At 44.4% G+C, this 26,320-nt stretch overlaps 1 protein-coding gene across 16 annotated transcripts in view; it reads left to right on the top strand.

Annotated features, from left to right (window-relative positions):
• The window catches only part of LOC130367541 (uncharacterized), a 459,996-nt gene that overhangs the window by 325,810 nt on the left and 107,866 nt on the right, over nt 1-26,320 (top strand). For all 16 annotated transcript variants that reach the window (XM_056569992.1, XM_056569980.1, XM_056569981.1 and 13 more), the window contains one exon: nt 6,196-6,480. In XM_056569992.1, coding sequence (XP_056425967.1) covers nt 6,196-6,480 — 285 coding nt within the window. The remainder of the gene's footprint in view (nt 1-6,195; nt 6,481-26,320) is intronic.

The raw sequence follows: 26,320 nt of genomic DNA, 5'->3' as shown, positions 1-26,320 counted from the left end.
TGCAGGGAGGTGGTGCAGACAGTATAGATTCATGCTCTGTGCAGGGAGGTGGTGCAAACAGTATAGATTCATGCTCGCTGCAGGGAGGTGGTGCAGACAATATAGAGTCATGCTCGGTGCAGGGAGGAGGTGCAGACAGTATAGGTTCATGCTCACTGGAGGGAGGACACTGTACATTCATGCTTTCTTTTCCCTCTTGGAGCTGTGGGGGAAGAGCAGCCCTCAGAGACCTGAGCAGGTCACATGGTTAGGGAAGCAGTGAATATAGGTGAGGAGGTGTGTGCGATGTAATCCAGTCAGGGATGATTACACTGCAGTGTTCAGAGAGCTGAGGGGAGGCGTCGCAGAATCTGTGCATCACATACAGCTTCAATGGGGTCAGAGATTCCCTGTTCATCCTGTACAGACTAGGTGGTGGCTGAATGTGACAGAAAGCCTTACCAAGCAATATCTGTTCTATAACTGCTGTGTGGAACTTTTACATGGCCCTAGGGGACAGGGGAGGGGTTTAGATGTAACACTGCATCTGTTTCCCACCTTACTACATTTCCGTTCTGCACTTACCTGTTTGAGGTGAAGAAGGAGGGTCACAGTGCCAACTGCTGGGGGATGGGTGTTGGGATGTGTTGCCCCTTGGGTGAGTACACGGGGTCACAGAGCCAGCTGAGGGGGGAGCCTCCTGGGTGAGTACACCTGGGTTCATAGTGCCAGCTGCAGGGGGAGTCTTATGGGTGAGTACAGCAGCAGTCGTAGTGCCAGCTGCGGGGGGAGCCTCCTGGGTGCGTACACCGGGTGTTTATAGTGCCAGCTGCAGAGGGGGAGCCTCCTGGGTGAGCACACCGGGTGTTATAGTGCCAGTTGCGGGCTAATGAGGATGACAAGGTCAATATTGTAGTTCAGTGTTTCCCAACCAAGGCGCCTCCAGCAGTTGCAATTCTACAATTCCCAGAATGTCAGGACAGCTTTTAGCTGTTTGGAAATAAACTGCAGTAGTTCATTCCCATAGGTCACTATGCTCCTAACCTGTGCAACTCCAATTGTTGTAGGACTACAATTCCCAGCATGCTGTGACCGCCACAGGTTGGGGTAACACTGATCTAAGTCATGGAGCTGAAATGAATGGGCACCTGGAAGTGTATGGAATAGAATGAATGGCAGGTTCCCATAGGTGGGACCCCCACTATCAGACATCTTATCCCCTATACTTTGGATAGGGGATAAGATGTCTAGGGGCAGAGTAGGCCTTTAAGGACACAGCTACATTTTTCAAATCTGATCTGTGTACCTTTATGCATTAATAACTCTGAGATAATTTTACTTATCATTCTGATATCTTCTTTAACCCCTTAAGGATGCAGGGTTTTTTATTTTTTGCATTTTCGTTTTTTCCTCCTTACCTTTTAAAAATCATAACCCTTTCAATTTTCCATCTAAAAATCCATATTATGGCTTTTTTTAGCGTCACCAATTCTACTTTGCAGTGACATTAGTCACTTTACCCAAAAATCCACGGCGAAACGGGAAAAATATAATTGTGTGACAAAATCGAAGGAAAAACGCCATTTCTCTATCGGCTCCATTGGGGGACACAGACCATGGGTGTATGCTGCTGTCACTAGGAGGCTTCACACTATGGCAACCAGAAAAGTCGGCTCCTCCCAGCAGGATATACCCGCCTCCAGGCCCTGAGGTAATCAGTTTCAGCTTAGTGTCTAAGGAGGATAGACACTGGTCTGGGGTTCTCCTCAGACCAGGTCTTTTATTTTTTATTTTCCTACTTAGGGAATGTGTTAGCTCTATTATTCCTTTTTTTTCCGTTTTCAGGTGGCGACTCAGGAAATGCAGTTCACTGTTTCCCCTTTGCGAGAGGTGGCAGGCATCTGGGATGTACTGTTAACCCCCTCTCGCCAACGGTCAGCGCTTGGGGTTGTACCTCATGGGTCCGGGTCCCCCTACCTCCCTGTTCGCCTCGCTATGAGCTTGGCTTGCTGCAGGTGACAATGAGGCAAGTTCTTCAGCATGAGGTGAGTATTTCCCCTAGACATGTGCAATTCGGTTCAGCACAAATGTCTAATTTACTGAATATTACCGTTTTCGGGCATTCGGACCGATCCGAATACACGAAAACATATTTTGATCATTCCCGAATAGCAACGATAATACGAATAGCAAAATAACGAATGCATTTGTTATCCTTAAACAAAGGTAAAAAATTAATTCTAATAACAAAGATAGTAAAAAGGATACAGATATAGTTAGATTTTTCGGATACATTCGGTATTCGGGTACATTCGGTAAATCTTTTTATTCTTTTTTGGACTTTAGTGATCCTAAAAAATTATGGAGATACCTTTTTTATAAAAATTTCGTAGGGTACCATAAAAAAATAATAATAAAAAAGATACAGTTGTGATGGAAAAAATTGTATTTAACGAAATGTATCTTTTTTTATTATGAAATGTTTATTAATTTTTAAACAGGGATCAATTTATGTGAGCGGGTAAAGCTCTAAAAATGTAGCCGACAATAATAAAAATGTAGTGTGTGCGTGTTTTTCACTTTTTTAAAACATTTTTTAGGTAGTACTACTACTCCCAGCATGGAACACACTCTTCTATGATGGGAGTAGTAGTTACCTGTACTAATTGACAGATCGCCGGGGTCCCTTGCAATCCTCTTGTATAATGTATACATGCGGCAGCCGCTCTTCTATGGTCCCCTGCACTTGCGTATATATACACATATTCATATTTCCCGCAGAGCTATGATTGGCTAGATGGTTCCAGCCAATCACAGCTCTCTGTGAGAAATAGGAATATGTGTATATATACGGATATGTGTATATATACGGCCGTGCAGGGGACCATAGGAGAGCGGCCGCAACATCCATACATTATACAGGAGCATCACAGCGGGTGTCAGGAGTGATGCCCGCAGTGATCTTTCCTTTACTACAAGTACTACTACTCCCAAAATGGAGTACACTCTGCTCCATGCTGGGAGCTGTAGTACCTGCATTAATAGACAGATCGCAGCGGGTGTCAGAAGTTACACTCGCTGCGATATGTCTATTAATGCAGGTACTACAGCTCCCAGCATGGAGCAGAGTGTGCTCCATGTTGGGAGTATTAGTACCTGCAGTACGGGACAGATCCCAGCGGATGTCACTTCTCCTGACACCAGCTGCGATCCTCCTTATGTGAATGTCGGGATCAGCTGTTCTCAGGGCTACAGAGCCGGGAGAACAGCTGACGCTGAGCCGTAGGTATACATCGTATATCTAATGCTCAGCAAGAACTTACAGTGAGCCTGCAATGTGTATACAGTATACATCGTATATCTACTGCCCAGCAAGAACTTACAGTGAGCCTGTAATGTGTATATACAGTATACATCGTATATCTACTTCCCAGCAAGAACTTACAGTGAGCCTGCAATGTGTATACAGTATACACATTGCTGGCTCACTTAACCCCTTGCTGAGCTGGGCGCTATGCGCAAGCCCAGCAAAGAAAGCGTTAACTTACACTGCTGGACAGTGTAGGTTAACCCTATGGGCGGTATACACTATATACAGCTATCTATAGATAGCTGTATATAGTGTATACAGAAGACGAAGTCCGCTTACTTCCCTCGAGTACCGGGCAGGTCCGTGTAGCTCCACCCCCTAGCGATGATGTCATTAGGGGGTGGAGCTACAGAAGGGAACAAGGCTAGTTAATCTGAAGCTCTGTTCACATTGTCCGTTTTGTATATTGTGAACAGACCCTTCAGGCAGTGTCTACCCAGACAGGGAGACTCCAGCTGTTGCTAAACTACAACTCCCAGCATGCCCAGACAGCTAAAGGCTGTCTGGGCATGCTGGGAGTTGTAGTTTTGCACCAATTGGTGGCTCCCTGTTTGGGTAGACATTGCACCATGGGTGCTCTCCCCAGCGGACAGCGCCAAAAATGTCATAACCATTTTTTTGTGTTTTTTTTTTCTTCTCGTTTCAGATCTGTGTATGCAGAGGATTACTGCGGATTCGATGGATTACGGCAAATTATTATTTTTTTTCTTTTAATAAAATGGTTAACGAGGGCTGTGGGGGAGAGTTTTTTTTAAATAAAATAATTTTTCCAATGTGTTGTGTTTTTTTTTTTTATTGAATTTTCAGGGTTAGTAGTGGAAGCTGTCTTATTGACTGAATCCATTACTAAGCCAGGGCTTAGCGCTAGCCCCAAAAACAGCTAGCGCTAACCCCCAATTATTACCCCGGTACTCACTGCCACAGGGGTGCCGGGAAGAGCCGGTACCATCAGGCCCGGAGTGTCAAAAATGGCGCTCCTGGGCCTAGGTGGTAACAGGCTGATGTTATTTAGGCTGGGGAGGGCCAGTAACAATGGTTCTCGCCCACCCTGGTAACGTCAGGCTGTTTGGTTGGTATTGTGCCGAGAATGAAAATATGGGGAATCCTATGCGGTTTTTTATTTATTTATTTAAATAAAAAAAACGTATAGGGTTCCTTGTATTTTCATTCTCAGCACAATACCAACCAAACAGCAACAGCCTGACGTTACCAGGGTGGGCGAGGACCATTGTTACTGGCCCTCCCCAGCCTAAATAACGCCAGCCTGTTACCTAGCCGTTGATGGCCGCCTGGACGACCCGATATGACATCGCGGGAGCAGGTGGAGGACGTAAATATATGTCCTTCGTCGTTAAGGGGTAAAGATAGTAGTAAAACTTCATCAATACTTGCATCATTTCTTTTGTGAAAAATTCCAAAATTTCTTGAAAAAAATTGAAAAATTAGCATTTTTAAATTTCAAATTCTGTTCTTGTAAGGAAAACAGTCATGCCAAATATATGACCTATTAATACACATATACAATATGTCTACTTTATGTTTGCATAGTAAAATAGACAAGTTACCTGTTGAAGACATTAGAGGGCTTCAAAGTTTAGCACCAATGTTTCTCAAAAATTTCGAAATCTAAAATTTTCAGGGACCAGTTCAGTTTGAATTGGATTTGAGGCCTTTCTGTAAGAAATCCCATATAAATAACTCCATTATAAAAACTGCCCCCCCTCAAAGTATTCAAAATGACATTCAAAGTTTGTTAACGCTTTAAGTGTTTCACAGAGATAGCAGCAAAATGGAGGAGTAAACTCGAAATCTCATATATAGACTGATGGACAATCCTGGTGTGAACAGGGACTTTAGGGTATGTTCACACTGAGTAATTGGGGCGGAAATCACGCTGAAGATTTCTGCCCCATAATACTGGCTTTTTTCCGCTTAGAATTACCAGCGATTTTGCGCGGAATTCGTGCAGAATTTACACGGAAATTGCGCGGAATTCCGCACGTAAAATCAAGGTTTCATGCGGAGGAGGAGAAGTATCAAGTATTTTTTTTTTTTTTTAATGCGGAAATTTCGCACGAATCTCTATGGAGAACGATGCTGATTCCGCCTGAAAGAAAGAACATGTTCTTTCTTCAAGCGGAACAGACTTCCTCGTCAGAATTTTGCTTGAGGAAATTCCTCAGTGTGAACTGAGGGGCAGAAATTCTGTACAACTCTATGGGGTTTTCACTGCTGAATGATTTGGAGAGGAAAAAGCGAGCAGATTACTCGTGGAAATTCCTTTTCAATTCCTCAGTGTGAACATACCCTTATTATCCCCTCTTCATATATAGACTGATGGACAATCCTGGTGTGAACAGAGACTATATTATCCCCTCCTCATATATAGACTGATGGACAATCCTGGTGTGAACAGGGACTATATTATCCCCTCCTCATATATATAGACTGATGGACAATCCTGGTGTGAACAGGGACTATATTATCCCTCCTCATATATAGACTGATGGACAATCCTGGTGTGAACAGAGACTATATTATCCCCTCCTCATATATAGACTGATGGACAATCCTGGTGTGAACAGGGACTATATTATCCCCTCCTCATATATAGACTGATGGACAATCCTGGTGTGAACAGGGACTATATTATCCTCTCCTCATATATAGACTGATGGGACAATCCTGGTGTGAACAGGGACTATATTATCCCCTCCTCATATATAGACTGATGGTCCTTCTCCTCTGACATCACTTACATTATCTACAATAAATGACATCAGGTAAAACATTAGATGGTTCATCCTCATCCCTCTGTGTGATTCTTGTATTTCTTGTCTCTACAGCTGGAAATCACTTTATAGACCGACATGAACAGGATCTGATTGGTGGAATAAAAAATGTAGATCCAGTTATATATGATCTGTACTGGAATAATCTGCTGACAGAAGAAGAGCGGGATTATATAATGAGAATATCAGACCCTGAGTACACAATGAGACGTCTGTATGATATTATCAGATACTGTGATGACTCTGACAAAGAGAAGGTTTATGACACTTTGTATAAGTACAATCCCAGGGTCATGGAATATCTGAAAAAGAAGAAGGATACATCAAGATTTGTAAAAAGTAAGTGTTACTGTGATCTGTATCTATTTCTCCACATATATCTCTATTCATAGATATATGACGAATACTTTACCCATAAGAAATGTCAATAACATCCCAAACTGTATGTATTAAACTAGAAGGGAAAGATAAAAATGAAAGGAACTTGTCCTCTCAGATCAGGACTTCTGAAGCTTCTTCTATTGGGACTAGAGATGAGCGAACACATTTATTTTTCATCATTCATACATACAGTGGTAGCAACATTCAACGCGTTTCAAGCTCGGACTGAGCTCTTTATCAAGATGTGCTGGTATAAAACATAGAATTAACTCACTATATACACGTATACAGGTAAAACTTCAGGGCTGTGTATAAGACCAGGAAACAGGTGCACCCGTCTGATAACTTCAGTAATAGGTGTAGTAATATGGCGGCTTCAATCCACCTTAATGTGACCGGCACTGATAGATAAAAATTCATAAAATGCAATACATAAGACTGAGTTACATTTCTATAAAAAATACTGAGAGTTACGTTCAGATAAAAACACAAAGTGCCCAGTTTCAAGCTTTATAGCTGTCGGGGTGTTAGGTCCATGTGTTGTAACATCGTATCTTCATAGTGTAGCATAGCGTGAACCTGCTACTGAACCTGGATTCACAGCGATGTGCAGACAGATCTCGCAGCATGTCCGGAGTCTGAGATACGTATCTTGAGGATTGTTTGCAGCGGGCAGGGCATGGGTTAGTGATGTTATAATGTGTATAAAAACTTCACTGAGCTGGTGATGAATACGTGTGCATCATCTAGCCGCTTAGCAGTCTGCTGGAACGAGAGGCGGGGTAATATATGTGATAATAACAATGTCAAAATATGGGATACAGGAAATGAATAATGAATGATAAAAAATATACTTTACAGTCAACTAAAGCAGATCCGAAACGACTTCCCAGAAGAATCTACATTTAAACAACAAGCATCCAAAAAAAAAAAAACTTTTTTATGCAGAGGGATATCTACAAGCACTATTGTCCCATACCTACAATAGAGCAAAAAAAAAATAAAAAATACACAATCAGAGTGTCTGCTGCAAAAAAGAAATCTCAAAAAAAACAATTTGAAGGGCAGTGTAATTATATCACAGTTTACAACAAATCAGCTAAAGAAATCAAAGGAATCCTGAACAACTACTGGGATATTCTACAAAGAGATCCATATCTGAAGGAAATAATCTCATCTGCCCCAATTGTCACGTCTAGAAGAGCACCATTTCCTAAAAATATGTTGCCACCCAGCCAACTTAAACAACATACGTAGAACACCCCTCTGGGATTCATTAGAGGCAGCTTCAAGTGTGGGAAATGCCGCTGTTACTGCTGTGATGAGATCCAGCATGGAATTACAGCAATCTCCTCCTTCACCAATGGCAATCCATTTCCTATAAAATACTGGTTATCTTGTGCCACTTCATATGTGATCTATTTATTGGATTGTTGCTGTGGCCAACAGTATAGCAGAAGGACTGTGCAAACACTGCCGTGTAGGATCAACAAACAGACAAAACATTAGAAACTGTTTTCTCCTACACGGCTTCTTAAGGCAGCACTGCAGCCTCTGAGTCTGCAGGGTCATGACTACGGGGCCGGAGTATCGTGACGTCACTCCCCGCCCCCACAATGCAAGTCTATGAGAGGGGGCGTGAGTGCCATCACGCCCCTTCCCATGGACTTACATTGCGGGGGCGGGGCCTGACACCACAATACCCCGGCCCAGTAGTCGTGACCCGGCAGACTTCGAGGCTGTGTGCAGCATCCAGAGGTGGATGCTGCATGCAAGATAGCAGGGGTTCCTATTGGCGGGAACCCTGCGAGCAGACATCTTATCCCCTATCATTTGGATAGGACCGGGGTACCCCTTTAAGCATCCAAGCAGCAAAAGACCCTTCAAAGTGACCCCAATTGATCACGTACAAAATACCGGCTCCAATAGGTTTGAAGAGCTACAAAAGCGAGAAGTATTGGGGTTATATAAAATGGGAACCCTTGAGGGTTTGAATGAAATAACTGAAACCATCATTAACTATCATCCCTGCTTATTTATTATACTATCACAGGATGTTGATAAATTTGACTCACATAAGCAAAAAACAATAAATCACTTTTGAATACCATTTTTTAGCATACATAAGCAAAAACCAATAAATGACTTCAGAACACCACTTTGTTAGCCCTCCTCAAGCCACCGCTGTAAAAAAAAATGTGCAGTATATTATATATAGATATATATAGACAGTGATCCCCCGACATACGATCATTTCCACATATGTTGGCCTCTCAGAGACCATCGCATGTTGAAGGCAGCATCAACAAACAATGCTTTTTTATGTCGAGGCCATCGCATAAACGGCTATCTGGCAGCGCTGACTGCTTCAGCTGCTGGCGGATAGCTGTTAAAGGTGTCCCGTGTGGTCCTGTGAGTGTCACTCACCTGTCCCCGACGTTCCTGACCGTCCTCTTCGGGCTTCACTGCATGGACATCGCTCTCCTTCGTCGTCATCACGTCCCCGCGCACGCTGACCGGTCATCCAATAGGAGCGGCATGCGTATCAACATGATGATGGCGATGGAGAGCGACAATCCTGGCCAGCGGTGACAGTCTGGAGCAGCGAGGACACACCTGGGACGTGATGACAGTGACGATCCAGGTCATCGGTGACGGTCCGGAGCGCGGGGACACTGGATTAAAACTTTCTATATTACTATTGCACGGATCCCTCAACATATGATGGATTCAAGTAACGATGCTTCATTTGGAACGACTTACCTTCGTATTTTGAGGGATCACTGTATGTGTGTGTGTGTATATATATATATATATATATATATTTATAGTGAACAAAAGAGGGAAGCGGCACTCCAGAGTAGGTAGAAAAAAGTGGTGGTTTATTCACCCATCATGTGAATAGTGCTACATTTCGGTCTTCTCAATGAGACCTTTTTCAAGCCAGTGGTACAACATAGATCACTTCCTTTTCAATGGTGCTAATCAGTGACATCAGTACTTCTGATTTGCATAATATATGCATATAAACAAAAATCACAATACATAAATCTATACAGTGTATCACAATATATACAGCAAAAAGGCATACAGTGTTATGCAACATCTCATGTGTCATCAATCTTCATATTCCGATCGTCAGTGCTTGTGTAATATCAATCATAAAACATAATATTTTCTATAAAGTGAGCTGTGACTCACCCATACACCTTCAGTGACATTTGTACGCCCCCATCTTCCATTCAACACGCTATCTCCGTTTGTAAACAAACAGAGAGCCCAGGACCGGAACCACTGTTCACAGTCCTCGCGCTCTCGCGATGTTTGCTCAGGGTTACAGGCGGCCAATCGTACGTACACCAGTATGCGCAGGCGCATTCAGGTATAAGCGCATATGCGCGCAAACGTGAAAAAACATTTGCGTATGCGCATATCCTCGCGCATGCGTACCTGTAATTGTGTCCGATGACTCAAAATGGATTTGCGGATGTCACGAGAACTAGCTTCCATCATAGAGCGCATGCGTTGTGTGTTCTCTTGTTTCCGCAAGGCCATCTTGACTGTTGGAAACAATCAATAGCTGCCCAAACCCTGCAAATGAAGGTGTGGTTGTCACTAGCAACCTATGTCCGCGGGGATAAAATATAAGATGTATAAGTCTATATTAGATATGTGTATATTAATATATAAAATAGGTATTTTGATATATATATATATATATATATATATATATATATAAAGATGAGTCCCCCTACAGTAGGTTAACATACATACATACTTGCATGCTATTCATTTTTAATTTTATGGTTCCGTCCGTGAGCTATATATAATACACCACGGCCCGTAACCACTATAGTTATGGACATCAGGAAGGTGTACATAACACTCTCCAGCCTGTGCCTAGGATATTGGGGAAACGCAACATGGTCAGTCAAGGTGACAGAGGTACAGTGTTTCTGTTACCCCCCACCTGTCCGCCACATGTAAGTGAACCCACAGTCATTCAAGGTACAGCCCTGCAATGTATATAGACAATGCATGACCCGTAGTGAATCTCATCCAGACAACACTATTGAGGGACTCTTGCCAAAATAAATCAAAATATATTCTAGAACTAAGTAAACATCCCCGCCGACCTAAAAGGATGCACAGGTACAATCAACATATCCATATAAATAATTTATTGGGCATTGGGCATAATTTATTTATTATTTATATATTATGGGAGTTGTAGTCATGGAACGGCGGGCTGGTGAGAAGCAAGTCAGGGAAGCTTGTCACCTGCTCGCACAACTGCAACTTCCAGCATGCCCTTGCAGTAAGGACATGCTAGGTGTTGTAGTCGTGCGGCGTGGGCGGTTATGTGTGGGCTTGTGACTAGCTTGTCACCTGCATGCACATCTTCTGCCTGCCAGCTCCGCAGGACTACAGCTCTTAACATGCCCTTACAATAAGGACATGTTGGGAGTTGTAGTGGTGCGGTGCAGGCGGGTGTCAAGGAAGCCAGGAAAGCAGGCTGCTTGTGCTCTGCTCCCTGGCTTCCCAGCGGGGAAAATAAAGTTACGGCACTGTAATTTCATGTTTCCCTCTGGCAGCTGTGATTGGCCAGGAGGTCTGGACCAATCAAAAGTCTGCCCAAGAAATATGAAATGACAGTGCTGTAATTTCATATTCCTGTCGGCCAGGGAGCAAAGCTTTAACCCCTTAAGGGCCGGCCATTTTACACCTTAGGACCAGAGCATTTTTTGAACATCTGACCACTGTCACTTTAAACATTAATAACTCTGGAATGCTTTTACTTATCATTCTGATTCCGAGATTGTTTTTCTGTGACATATTCTACTTTAACATGGTTGTAAATTTTTGTGGTAACTTGCATCCTTTCTTGGTGAAAAATCCCCAAATTTGATGAAAAAATTGAAAATTTAGCATTTTTCTAACTTTGAAGCTCTCTGCTTGTAAGGAAAATGGATATTCAAAATATTTTTTTTTATTCACATTTCCAATATGTCTACTTTATGTTTGCATCATAAAATTGACAAGTTTTTACTTTTGGAAGACACCAGAGGGCTTCAAAGTTCAGCAGCAATTTTCCAATTTTTCTCAAAATTTTCAAACTCACTATTTTTCAGGGACCAGTTCAGGTTTGAAGTGGATTTGAAGGGTCTTCATATTAGAAATACCCCATAAAAGACCCCATTATAAAAACTGCACCCCCCAAAGTATTCAAAATGACATTCAGTCAGCGTGTTAACCCTTTAGGTGTTTCACAGCAATAGCAAAGTGAAGGAGAAAATTCACAATCTTCATTTTTTACACTTGCATGTTCTTGTAGACCCAATTTTTGAATTTTTACAAGGGGTAAAAGGAGAAAATGTATACTTGTATGTGTAACCCAATTTCTCTCAAGTAAGCACATACCTCATATGTCTATGTAAATTGTTCGGCGGGCGCAGTAGAGGGCTCAGAAGTGAAGGAGCGACAAGGGGATTTTGGAGAGTACGTTTTTCTGAAATGGTTTTTGGGGGGCATGTTTCATTTAGGAAGCCCCTATGGTGCCAGAACAGCAAAAAAAAAAAAACAAACACATGGCATACTATTTTGGAAACTAGACCCCTTGAGGAATGTAACAAGGAATAAAGTGAGCCTTAATACCCCACAGGGGTTTCACGACTTTTGCATATGTAAAAGGAATTTTTTTTTCACAAAAATGTGTTTTTCCCCCCAAATTTCACATTTTTGCAAGGGTTAATAGCAGAAAATACCCCCCGAAATTTGTAACCCCATCTCTTCTGAGTATGGAGGTACCCCATTAGTTTACCTGAAGTGCACTAGGGGCGAACTACAATGCTCAGAAGAGAAGGAGTCATATTTGGCTTTTTGAGAGCAAATTTTGCTTGGGGGGCATGTCGCATTTAGGAAGCCCCTATGGTGCCAGGACAGCAAAAAATTAAAAACACGGCATACTATTTCGGAAACTATATCCCTCAAGGAAGATAACAAGGGGTACAGTGAGTCTTAACCCCCCCCCCCTCACAGGTGTTTGATAAATATTCATGAAGTGGGATTTGAAAATGAAAAATTTGATTTTTTTACACTAAAATGCTGGGGTTACCCCAAATTTTTCATTTTCACAAGTGGTGAAAGGAGAAAATGTCAACGTAAGTTTGTAAATGCATTTCTCTGGAGTAAGGACATACCTCAAGTCTGGGCGTAAACAGCTTGCACACTGGTCTGAGAGGAGCAGGTCGCATTCAGGGGCCTTGAGCTTCTGCGTTGCGGCCTATAGAGCCAGAACAGTGGGACCCCCCCTCAAGGGGCATTACATGGGGTAAACAACTGGGGTACACTAAATAACTAAAATGGGGTACAGTGGGGCATAAAATTATAAAACAGGTTATGTTCCCAGAATTATGACCCAAAGCATAGCCAAAACTAAAAAATATGCCCGCCCCAAACCCTATGCTCTGAATCATCATTCTGGGAATGTGACGTGTGTGGCCGTCCCTAACCTGTTGCCTCAAATGCGCACCCCGCTCAGAGAGAGCGCTGCGCATTTGAGGCAACAAAAAAAGTCCCCGATGATAGTGACTCGGTGACCCATAACCCAGAGGAAAAAATACCCCCAGAGGTCTTATCAGTTTTTTTTTTTTTTTAGATGAGCTCTTTTTGGGCAAATAAGTGGTTTTATGGTGTTAAAATTTGGAATGTACTCTGGACTTGGTACATTGGGGTCAAATTATGGAAAATTAAAATGAAAAGGGAAAATTTAGTACTGCATGGAAGTGTGATACTCCCTGAAGCAGTTTTTAATGCAGAGGCCCGGATGATCGGGGCAAGTGTCACATTGAGTGGTGGTGTCCTTCCGAATCCCCCTCCTGTTACACACTCGGCATTTTTTCTGGGATCGTCCCTTCTTTCCAGTGTGGGTGACTTCACCTGGAAAGCGTTGGCCTGGGACGATCCTGGCACCTATAACTCCAGTTCCTTGGGAAGTCCGGCCTGCTCTTTCCCGGTCGCCAAAGATCAGGACCATTAGGATTTCTTCTTGGAACTGGAGGAATGTCCCTGTGTTGCCAGCGTACTGGGACAGTACAAAAGCGTTGTACATGGCAACCTGTACCAAGTAGACCGCAACTTTTTTGTACCATACCCGTGTTTTCCGCATGGCCATGTATGGCTTGAGGACTTGATCAGAAAGATCAACTCCCCCCATATACCGATTGTAGTCCAGAATACAAGCGGGCTTGATGACCAGTGTTGTGGTACCTCGCACAGGGACAGGTGAGCTGTCGTTACCATGAATAGTTGTCAGCATAAGGACATCCCTCTTATCCTTATAACCTGACCAGCAACAGGTTTTCATGGGTAAGGGCACGGGACTCACCCTTGGGCATAGGTGTCTGCAGAAAATTTAGAGGGAGGCCTCTCTGGTTTTTCCGCACGGTTCCACAAGCGGACGTGGATCTGGCGGCAAGGGATGTGAACAAAGGGATGCTGGTATAAAAGTTTCCACATACACGTGGTAACCCTTATCCAGCAAAGGGTGCACAAGCTCCCAAACGATTTTCCCGCTAACACCCAGAGTGGGGGAACAATCTGGGGGTTCAATACGGGAATCTCATCCCTCATACACTCTAAACTTTAGAGTGTACCCGGAGGTACTCTCACAAAGTTTATAGAGCTTCACACCATACCGCGCCCGCTTTGAGGGAATATACCGGCGAAAGAGGAGTCTCCCCTTAAAACTGATAAGAGACTCATCAACCGAGAGCTCCCTGAGGGGTATGTAGGCCTCCAAAAATTTGGCCCCAAAGTGATCGATGACCGGCCTCACTTTGTAAAGCCGGTCATAGGTGGGATCACCTCGGGGTGGACATGCCTCATTATCTGCATAATAGAGGCATTTCCGAATGGCCTCGAACCCCCTCCTTGCCATGACCATACTGTAAAGTAGGGTCTGATAGAAGATGTCCCCGCTCCAGTACTGACTGACACTTGTTTTTTTGACCAGGCCCATATGCAGCAAGAGGCCCCAAAATGTCCTCATCTCTGCTGCATCAATGGCGTACCATTCATTGGGTCTGACCAAAACAGAATCAGGGTGGTGGGCGATGAACTGCCTGGCGTACAGATTCGTCTGCTCCACCATGTGATTGACAAAACTGTCACTGAAAAAATAACTGAAATAGTCAATTTCAGTGAATCCAGAATTGTCAATCCGGATTCCGGAGTCGCCAACAAACTCCGGAACCCGTGGCTGATAAGCCTCTGGGGGTTTCCAGACAGGTTCACCGGAAGGGGGCTCCTGTAAACTTGTCTGGGGGGTCGGACTCCTAGTACGAGCAGCATCACCACTCACACTAGTGCCGGCCACTGGGCCACTATCATGGGGGGTGCGTGGCCTCGCCTGGCGGCGTCTCTGCCGCCGTATAGGTGGCTCATCATCATCATCAGTACTAGATAATGAGGAGGACGATGAAGAACACAGGAATGTTGGATCTTCATCATCCTCACTGACAGATTCGGAGTCGGAGGCAAGAAAATGTATGCCTCCGCATCCGAAAATGCCTGGCGAGCCATTGCCTTTTTTCTACGGTGGTGGTGGGGGGTTGTTGTGTGTGTGGGGGGGGGGGGGGTGAGTATGTAGTGTGTGTGATTGGTGTAACTGCAACTGTATGGGGGGGAAAAAAGCACTGCGGACAAAAATGAAAAAAATGGGGGGGGTCCAAATGCAGCGCCCTGAATCCCTAAAAGGGCCCGGGTCACACTAAAAAAAATTGTGGCAGACCCTTTAGGTCCTATTAGGGGGTCAGGGGGGGGGGGAATTTTTACACTTTTTTTTACTTTACTTTACTGGTTAACCCTACCTGTCCCTGGGGCTGTACTCTCTCCCTGCTCTAAGGGGGTCTTCCTCTGTGAGGGGCTCCGATCTTCACAGAGGGGGGTCCCTGGCTTCTTCTCGCAGCTCTGGCTGCAGAATGAACTCCTGCGATCCTGGGGGGGGGGGTGACGAAATCGCCACCTCCCCATAGATACAGAGGGTGATAGGGGGTGTATCCTACACCCCGATCACCTTGTATCTCCGGGTCAGCGGGTCACACGTGACCCGCATCACCGGAATAGCCGAAAATTGCAAGTGTAAATTCACTTGCGATTTTCGGCGATCGCCTACGTGGGGGGGGTCTGATGACCCCCCTGGGCATTTTCGCGGGGAGCCTGCTGATCGATATCAGCAGTCACCCCTGTCCGGTCCCTTCCCGGCGCACGGCAGGGACCGAAATTCTCACGGGCGTACAGGTACGCCCTTGGTCCTTAAGTACCAGGGAGCAAAGGCGTACCTGTACGCCCTTGGTCCTTAAGGGGTTAAAGGGGTACTCCGGTGGAAAACATTATTTTTTTTTTTAAATCAACTGGTGCCAGAAAGTTAAACAGATTTGTAAATACCTTCTATTAAAAAAATCTTTACACTTCCAGTACTTTTGTACAGCGGAAATTCTTTTCTTTTTGAATTTATTGTCTTGTCCACAGTGCTCTCTGCTGACATCTGATGCCCGTATCAGGAACTGTTCAGAGCAGGAAAAAATCCCCATTGCAAATCTATGCTGCTCTGGACAGTTCCTGATACGGACAGAGGTGTCAGCATAGAGCAATGTGGACAAGACAAAAAAATAATTCAAAAAGAAAAGAATTTCCTCTGTAGCATACGGCTGCTAAAAAGTACTGGAAGGGTAAAGATTTTTTAATAGAAGTAATTTACAAATGTGGCAAAAATAGATTATTAGTCCTCAGCTCAATATCAAAAAGATTAAATGGTGGATGTCTGGTGACAATAATAGAGAAAAAGAAGGATATAATAAATAATAAGTAGTTTAATATAAGATATTAAATAATGCATTCCCACAGGGCCCTACGGTAGCGCAAAATTGGTTAAAAGATACAATAAAATATAAAGAAGCAATTGAGTATTACACTACAGAGCGAACATGGATTATAATAATGATACTCTCAATTTCAAATATATCTAATATGGCTACCAGCTATATAGTGATACACCATAACTTTAGCATAGAGTGCCACACTTATCAGAATGATAGTGTATCTGGTATACACAATAAAACATAGGAACGTTCCTCCTGGAAAGAAAATCTGCTTGATATGCTTATTGATCAAAACCTTCTATACAATAAATGTTCAAAAATCTTGTAAATAATAATATAAATGGCAGTCCTATAGATGATAGGGTTGTATCCTGTAAAATAAATAAGAATTGTCCTGAAAAAGTGGATTTCAATGCAGATCCATGGAGTAGGTGAATAATGGATGATGAATGGACAAAGTCTCTCCAGAGAGGAACTCTCCAAAAAAACGCTGTATAATAGCAGCTATAGTGTGAACTGGATATAACTTGTAAAGGCTCAGTCACCAAACGCGTTTCGGGGTTCAAAGCACATTGGTAGTACCCCTTCTTCAGTGGTGTATGACCATATGCGGTCCCTGCTCATTTTTATAAGCCTCCAAACAATTGAGATAACACCTAAGACCAGGTATGGAATAGTAACATGAACTCTGACTATAAAGTAAGTGAGAAAATCAGACATGGATGATAAGTCTAGGTAAAAGATTATACCAACACGGGTTCCTATAATATATCAATGTATAATACAAAATCGATTACATGGTGATGGTCGCAAGATGTGCAGCCGCTCTCACCGGCGAGCTGTCCCTTGGCGTCTGGCGTCAGAGGTCAGCTGATGGCATCTGTCAAAAAAAACGGTTTCCCAAAAATCATCTACGTGGCTGACACCAAAGGTTTCTTTCGTTGTGGCACATGCCCAATTTGCCTCCAACTAGGAGGGCCAAAAAAAACATTGGAGGTAATTTCTACCACCAATGGTTTCAAATGGCAAATACCGAGTTTGATCACTTGTACAACTAAGGGTGTTCTCTATATGTTACAATGTAATTGTAACTAGAGATGAGCGAACTTTTCAAAAATTCGATTTGGCCGATTCGCCGAATTTTCCCCAAAAGTTTGTTTCGATCCGAATTTATTCGCGGTGAATCGATGTTAAAAAAGGCTGTTTCTAGCCTACATACAGCCTCTATAGGGGTATAGAACACTTTGCTGTGTCCTAAAACGCATATGGAGTGTGCTGGGGTAGTGAAATAATACTGTTATTCAGAATAGCATGCAGATTACTGGCATCGCTCTTGGAATCACTGCCGCACAGCAGCACGATGACAGAGCCTGGTGGTGGCATCAGTGTCAGGAGACCATATAGTGACTGAATGACATAGCGTGGAGGTGTTGGCAGCATGAGGAGACCATATAGTGGCTGAATGGCACAGCGTGGAGTTGGCTGATGCACTAGTACACTACACACCAGGGCTTCACAATCCCCCCCCCCCCCCCCCAAAAAAAAAAAAAACAACACAATATATGAAATTTTTGACAAAGATTTCTCATTGGTAGCACCCGCTATCCAAAAATTTGAAATTTCCAGAACCAGGCCCCACCCCTGTGGCATCAGTAACCCATATATTGCCTGCATGACACAGCCTGGAGTTGGCTGATGCAAGAGTACACACCAGGGCTTCACAATCCCCCCCAAAAACCAACACAATATATGAAATTTTTGTCAAAGATTTCTCATTGGTAGCACCCGCTATCCAAAAATATGAAATTTCCAGAACCAGGCCCCACCCCTGCGGCATCAGTAACCCATATATTGCCTGCATGACACAGCCTGGAGTTGGCTGATGCAAGAGTACACACCAGGGCTTCACAATCCCCCCCCCCCCCCCCCCCCCAAAAAAAAAAACAACACAATATATGAAATTTTTGTAAAGATTTCTCATTGGTAGCACCCGCTATCCAAAAATTTGAAATTTCCAGACCCAGGCCCCACGTCTGCGGCATCAGGAACCCATATATTGCCTGAAGGACACAGCCTGGAGTTGGCTGATGCACCAGTACACACCCGGGCTTCACAATCCCCTCCAAAAAACAACAACATTTTAGAAATTTTTTAAAGAAATACCTTTTTGTAAGAACAAGCGCATATCCAACAGTTTACAAGACTCTATAATGCAGGACGGTGGACCACCCAAAGAGATTCTTCTCAAAAATAATAAACCACACAATGTTTGATTTTTTTTTACAAAAACTAATTCAATATGTGTGTAAGCGCATCTGTCTCCAAAAGATCAGATCACCAAAGGACTTTTTTCGCCCAAAATGATGAAGCAGAGTTAATCCCTGTCCGTTTTTTTTTTTTTTTTTCCATTAAAAAATCACAAGCAACAAGCGTTCCGTTGTGTAACGATTAGCATTCTGGAAAATTCAATTTTATTACTGATAAAATTATCAGTAAATAAAAAAAAAAAAACACTACCCAAGAGTGTTTAATTACCCCATACATTGCACCAGGAGCAGTCAAGTGTAGGCCTCAGCAGTACCCAAGAGGCTTTAATAACCCCCTACCTTTGCACGATCAATTGCGAGATCGAGCAATACCAGGTGTGTTTTGCCCTCTGATTTCCGGGGCCGCAGGCGCGCTCCACTGAACGGATTAGCGTGTCTCTATCTTTCATCGACCGGTGCTGGTAACCCGCTAACTCCCTGGAAAGGTAAGATGCCGCGAAGCAGGTGGTCTCCCCCGGGCACGTTTGGCTCCAGAATTTCCACTACTGCCACACCACACTGACTGACAACCGTGCTACTGCCTTGCTGACTCGAGGGCAACCTGCAACTCTCTTCTCCCGATGATGAACCCCCTTCTCCTGAGATCGAGCAATAACAGGTGTGTTATGCCTTCAGATGTCCTGGGCCGCAGGCGCGCTCCACTGAAAGGATTAGGGCGTGTCCATCTTTTTTTGTAGCACCCGCAATCCAAAAATTTAAAATTCCCAGACCCAGGCCCCACCTCTGCGGCATCAGGAACCCATGTATTGCCTGAAGGACACAGCCTGGAGTTGGCTGATGCACCAGTACACACAGGGCTTCACAATCCGCCCCAAAATCAACAAAATTGTATACATTTTTTTTTAATTTACAACTTTGTATAAGCACAAGCGCATATCCAACATTTCACAAGACTCAATAAGGCAGGACGGTGGCCCACCCAAAGACTTTCTTTTCAAAAATAATGAACCACACAATTGTTGAATAAAAAAAAAAAAAAATAGAAATTCCTAGACCCAGGCCCCACCTCAGCTGCATCAGTAACCCATAGATTGCCTGAAACACACAGCCTGAAGACGGCTGATGCACGAGTACACACCCGGGCTTCACAATCCACCCCCAAAAAACGCAATTTTTTTTAAAATTGTCTGACAAAATACACTTTTGTTAAAGCAAGCGCATATACAGCAGTTCAGAAGACTCTATAATGCAGGACAGTGGACCACCCAAAAACATTCTTCTATAATATAATAAACCACACAATATGTTCAAATTTTTTAAATAATTGAAATTCCAAGACCAAGGCCCCACCTCTGCTGCATCAGTAACCCATATATTGCCTAACGGACACAGACTGGAGTTGACTGATGCACGAGTACACACTACACACCCGTCACCCGGGCTTCACAATCCACCCAAAAAAAAAACGCAAAATGTTTTCGAAATTGTCTGACAAAATACCTTTTTGTTAAAACAAGTGCATATACAGCAGTTCAGAAGACTCTATAATGCAGGACGGTGGACCACCCAAAGACATTCTTCTATAATATAATAAACCACACAATATGTTCAAATTTTTTTTAAATAATTGAAATTCCATGACCAAGGCCCCACCTCTGCTGCATCAGTAACCCATATATTGCCTAACGGACACAGACTGGAGTTGACTGATGCACGAGTACACACCCGTCACCCGGGCTTCACAATCAACCCCCAAAAAACGCAAAATTTTATCGAAATTGTCGGACAAAATACCTTTTTTTTTAAAAAAACAATAGCATATGCAGCAGTTCAGAAGACTCTATAATGCAGGATGGTGGACCACCCAAAGACATTCTTCTCAAAAGTAATAAACCACACAATGTTTGAAATTTGGTTAAAAAAATGATTACATGTGTGTAAGCGCATCTGTCTCCAAAAAATCAGATTGCAAAAGGATTCTATTTGCCAAAAATGATTAAGCAGAGTTAATCCCTCTCCATCTATTTTTTTTTTCATTAAAAAGATCACACACAACAAGCGTTCCGTTGTGTAACGGTTAGCATTCTGCAAAATTCTATTTTATTACTGATAAAATTACCAGTAAATTTAACGATAACACTACCCAAGAGTGTTTAATTACCCCATACATGGCACCAGGAGCAGTCAGGAGTAGGCCTCAGCAGTACCCAAGAGGCTTTAATAACCCCTTACCTTACCTCCACTGAACGGATTAGCGTCTCTCTATCTTTCAAGGACAGGTGCGTGTTGCACGCTGAAACCAGTTCGTGATAGGGATCTGTGATTGCAATTATTTAATCTTAAAACGAGGAATTACCAGTAAGTGAGGGTCATGAGCTGGCGTTTATTAAGTCCCTGCCCTTTGTACACACCGCCCGTCGCTATAAGCGATTGGATTAGTTAGTGAGTTGGTTAGTGAGGTCCTCAGATCGGCCAAGGCGGGGTAGGAGAAGGCCCTGGCAGAGCGCCAAGAATTTAACGATCATTGTTGAAATTTGAATTAAGCATGTATTTAGCTACTGCTAAACATCCAAAAATTTAAGACCCAAGGCCAGAGGCACCAGGGATGCAAGTAATTTGTGAAATACACAGAATGAGTCTGGAGCAGTCATTCACAGTACCCATGAGGGTTTCACAACCCCTTACATTTAAAGATCAATGTTGACATTTGCATTAAGCATGTATTTAGCTACTGCTAAACTTCAAAAACTTATAGGCCCAAGGCCAAAAGCTTCAGTTTTCCCCATATTAGGAGCATAGATGTCCCCCAGATTAGGACCATAGTTGTCCCCCAGATTAGGCAGCATAGATGTCCCCCAGATTAGGCAGCATAGATGTCCCCCAGATTAGGCAGCATAGATGTCCCCCAGAGTAGGCAGCATAGATGTCCCCCAGATTAGGAGCATACTTGTCCCCCAGATTAGGCAGCATAGATGTCACCCAGATTAGGAGAATAGTTGTCCCCCAGAGTAGGCAGCATAGATGTCACCCAGATTAGGCAGCATAGATGTCCCCCAGATTAGAAGCATAGTTGCCCCCAAGATTAGGCAGCATAGATGTCCCCCAGATTAGGCAGTATAGTTGTCCCCCAATCAGTTCGGGCCGGTCAGAGCCAATCTAAGGGCCGTATGTGTCAAGCGGGCCGTACAATCCCCAGGTCTGCCCCAGAGGGTTTCATAACCAACCACAATAGAGAAAATTTTGTTGTAGGAGCATGGTCAATCTACTCAGACCCATCTGTCATTGGTGGCTGGAAATCCTGGCTGATCCATCCCTGATTCATCTTGACAAACATCAGTCTCTCCACATTTTTAGTGGACAGACGAGTTCGCCTTGGGGTGACTATGGCCCCAGCCGCACTAAACACCCGCTCTGATGGCACACTACTGGCCAGGCAGGACAGCTTTTCCAGGGCAAACTCCGCTAGTTGCGGCCATAAATCTAGTTTGGCTGCCCAGAAGTCCAGCGGATCTTCAACGGTTGTTGGCAGGGTCATGTCGAGGTAAGCCATCACCTGCTGGTTCAGGTCCTGCTCCATGTCCACCTGCTGCTCATGAGTAGCTTCACTATGCGGCTGAAGGAAGCTACTCATCAGCGACTGTAGACTCAGGCTGCTGCTGATTGAGCCGGTACTGCTCCTGCCACCCCTCCCCAGCATCCGTGGCAGTGGAAGGTGAGCGCAGAGGGCGCCCTGAGTCAGACCTGCGAGTGGATGGACCATGTGGCGGATAGGCATCAGCCAACCGACTATGTAGAAGCTCCCTGAAGTAGGTCAGTTTGTCCTCACTCTCAGTGGGTGTAAAAAAGGCCCCCATTCTGGGCCGGTAGTGAGGGTCTAATAAGGTGGAGATCCAGAAGTCATTGCGCTGACGAATTTTGACAATTCGGCGGTTACTACTCAAGCAACTCAGCATGCATCGTGCCATTTGTGACAGTGACTCACTGGGACTACCTGCCTCCATATACACTGCATCCTGCCACGGTGTGTCTGGGTCTTCTGTCTCGCCTCCCTCGTAATAACCCTCCAGCTCCTCTGCCTGCTCCTGCTCCTCCTCTCCTGTCCAATGAACAGAAACACCGGCCATCTCATTAACCGTAAACTGTGCTCCGCTCTGCCCCTCATCATCCTCCTCCAGTTCATCCCCCACAGGACTCGTGTAGCCTTCTGATGTAGGCGCAACATCTCCATTGCCGTGACCAGCCATGTTTTCAATCATTTTTTGGAGTAAATGTAGGAGTGGAATTACGTCATTCATGGTGTTATTCAAGCGACTAACAAAAAATGTGGCTTCCTCAAAGGGCCTCAGCAAACGGCAGGTGTCACGTATGAGCTGCCACTCGTTCACATTGAAGTTACACAGGGGAGTACTCCTATCTGCTTGTATCATCCAAAAATCTGTGATTGCTTTTCTTTGTTTGTATAGTCTGTCCAACATATGGAAGGTGGAATTCCAACGTGTGGCAACGTCACAAATGAGACTATGTTGTGGGATACCGTTCTGACACTGCAGCTCAACCAAAGTGTGTTTGGCGGTGTAAGAGTGGCTGAAGTGCATGCACAGTTTCCTTGCCATTGTCAGGACGTCTTGCAAATGGGGTGAAGACTTGATGAACTTCTTGACAACCAGATTCAACACGTGTGCCATGCAGGGCAAATAGTTCACACTTCCTTGTCGCAGCGCTGCCACAATGTTCTTCCCATTGTCGGTCACCATGGTTCCCATTTCCAGATTTTATGGAGTAAGCCATACTCGGATTTCTTCCCTAATGAACTTCAGCAGTTCCTCCCCTGTGTGACTCCGTTCGCCAAGGCAAACCATGTGAAGGACGGCTTGACACCGCTGTGCCCTACACACGTGGTACGATGAAGGGCCACCGAGATTTGGATGTGCAGTGGAGGCCGAGGATACGGGGGAGGAGGAGGCGCACACTGTAAAAGGACCAACTGCCTGGGAGCGAGAGCGTGCAGGAGGAAACGGTGTGACCTGTACAAGTTGCTGCTGTGGCTGTGCAGGAACAACATTTACCCAGTGGGCCGTAAAAGACGTGTATTGTCCCTGCCCGTAGTTACAGCTCCACACGTCGGCACTGCCGTGCACTTTTGAACACACCGACAGGCTCAAGGACTGGCTCACCTTCTCTTGTACAAACTTATGTAGAGCTGGTACTGCCTTCTTCGCAAAGAAATGACGGCTTGGGACTCTCCACCTCGGCTCGGCACAAGCCATCAATTCCCTGAAAGCTGAAGAGTCCACCAGTTGGAAAGGGAGGAACTGCAACACCAGCAACTTGGACAGGAGCACATTCAACTTCTGCGCCGTTGAATGAGTGGGCGCATACGGTTGTCTCTTGGACATGGCTTCGCCTATCGATTGTTGGCGGAATGGCTGACTACGAGCAGAAAAAGCAGGAGCACAAGAAGGAGGGTTTGACACAATGCTCCCTTCGGCTGAGGTGGTGGAGCCTTGGCTGGATGACGGAGGGAGCGGAGGGCCACTGGGTGATGCGGCAGGCTGGACCACTACATCGGAGCCACGGTTATCCCAGGCCACTTTATGGTGGCGAATCATGTGTTGACGCAGGGCCGTGGTGCAGAGATTGGGACCCTGGCCACGCTTCACTTTCTGCCGACAGATTTTGCATGTGACTACGCTAAGGTCCTCCGGATTCTTTATGAAGAACAACCACACCGCAGAGTAGCTGATTTTCCCACCCGCAGTCCGCACTATTTCACTGCTATTTCACTGCTATATAACCCCTGTTCCACTACCTGCCTGAATGGTAGCTTGCCGCGAAGCAGGTGGTCTCCCCCGGGAACGTTTGGCTCCTGAATTTCCACTACTGCCACCACCACGCTGATTGCCAACCGTGCTACCTTGCTGCCTCATAGACAAAGAGCAAATCTCTTCTCCTGATGATGATGAAGCCCCGGCTTCTGCACCCGGCTCCCAATTGTGATCGGCTTCATCATCATCAAAAGATGTGTGCACGACACTGATGTCCTCCTCTGTTCCACAACAGTGTCTGCCTCAGGACCCTGAACAATTGAAACACCGCCTCCCACATCACTCTCCGCATCACTACTTGCCCGCCTTGCGGAGCAAGCAACGCATGTCTCCTCACATTCTTGGCTGCCCATTAGCTGCTGACTGTCCTCTATTGGATCGTCCTCAGTAAATAGTGGAGCTGAACCCAAAGCATGAGACACTTCTTTGGGATAGGGAACAGCATAGGACAAAGGCAATGGGATTACGGGGACTGCTCCCGGGCCATGCCAACTGAGGGTTGTGTCTGAGGAACCCACCGACTCTTGACTGGGGTTGTCAGATGTCGCTTGTGATGATGGGGATGAGTGTGCAAACCAATTGACGAGGAGAGATGTGTCGACGACACGACCGCTGGGTGTTAACGGGAGCTCAGGCCTATTGCTACGACTCCTGCTGCCACTCGCCCCAAGTCTGCAGCCAACTCTGCCTGACGTAGGTAGGCCTCTGCCCCTTCTCTGTGCACGTCCTGGCACTTCCCTGCCTGACATACTTAGTGCGTTTATGAGGGTATAGAACAGCAGCAGGCGATTACTTACGGCTGTCCTTTCAAAGTATATAGGCCCTAGACAGAATAACAGTTACTAAATAGTACACTCCTTTGTTGCATGTATGCCCTTTGCAATGATGAGCGCACTGGTATGCGTATTTCTACGCAGAAAAAACACTTTCTTTTTTTAAATACACCAGCAGGTGTATACTAATGTGTGGAATAGCACTGAATTTAGCACAGAGACAGAATAACAGGGAGTAAATAGTACACTACTTGGTTATATGTATGCCCTATGCAATGATGAGCGCACTGTTAAGTGTATTTGTAAGCAGGAAAAACTTTTTTTTTCTTTAATACACCGGCAGGTGTATAACATGTGGTATAACACTGAATTTAGCACAGAGGCAGAAAAAAAGGTGGTATATGGTACGCTATTTGCTTGTATTTAGGCCCTTTGCAATGATAAGGCCACTGAAAAAGCGTATTTGTACGCAGGAAAAACTTTTTTTTCTTTAATACACCGGCAGGTGTATAACGTGTGGTATAACACTTAATTTAGCACAGAGACAGAAAAAAAGGTGGTATATGGTACACTATTTGCTTGAATTTAGGCCCTTTGCAATGATAAGGCCACTGAAAAATTTTATTTTTACGCAGGAAAATCTTTTTTTTCTTTCATACACCGGCAGGTGTATAACGTGTGGTATAAAACAGAAATACTGGTACTAAATAGTACGCTATTTGCTTGTATGTAGGCCCTTTGCAATGATAAGGCAACTGTTAAGCGTATTTTTACTCAGGAAAAAAAATGTCTTTAATACACTGGCAGGTGTATAACATGTGGTATAACACTGAATTTAGCACAGAGACAGAAAAAAAAGTGGTATATAGTACGCTATTTGTTGTATTTAGGCCCTTTGCAATGATAAGGCCACTGTTTTGCGTATTTTTACGCAGGAAAACCTTTTTTTTCTTTAATACACCGGTAGGTATATATAACGTGTGGTATAATACTTAATTTAGCACAGAGACAAAAAAAAAAGGTAGTATATGGTACGCTATTTGCTTGTATGT

Source organism: Hyla sarda, chromosome 4 (genome assembly GCF_029499605.1).
Source record: "Hyla sarda isolate aHylSar1 chromosome 4, aHylSar1.hap1, whole genome shotgun sequence".
In the NCBI taxonomy this organism is placed as follows: domain Eukaryota; kingdom Metazoa; phylum Chordata; class Amphibia; order Anura; family Hylidae; genus Hyla; species Hyla sarda.
Note: the sequence above shows the minus strand (reverse complement) of the source record. Positions and strands in the feature narration are given on the sequence as shown.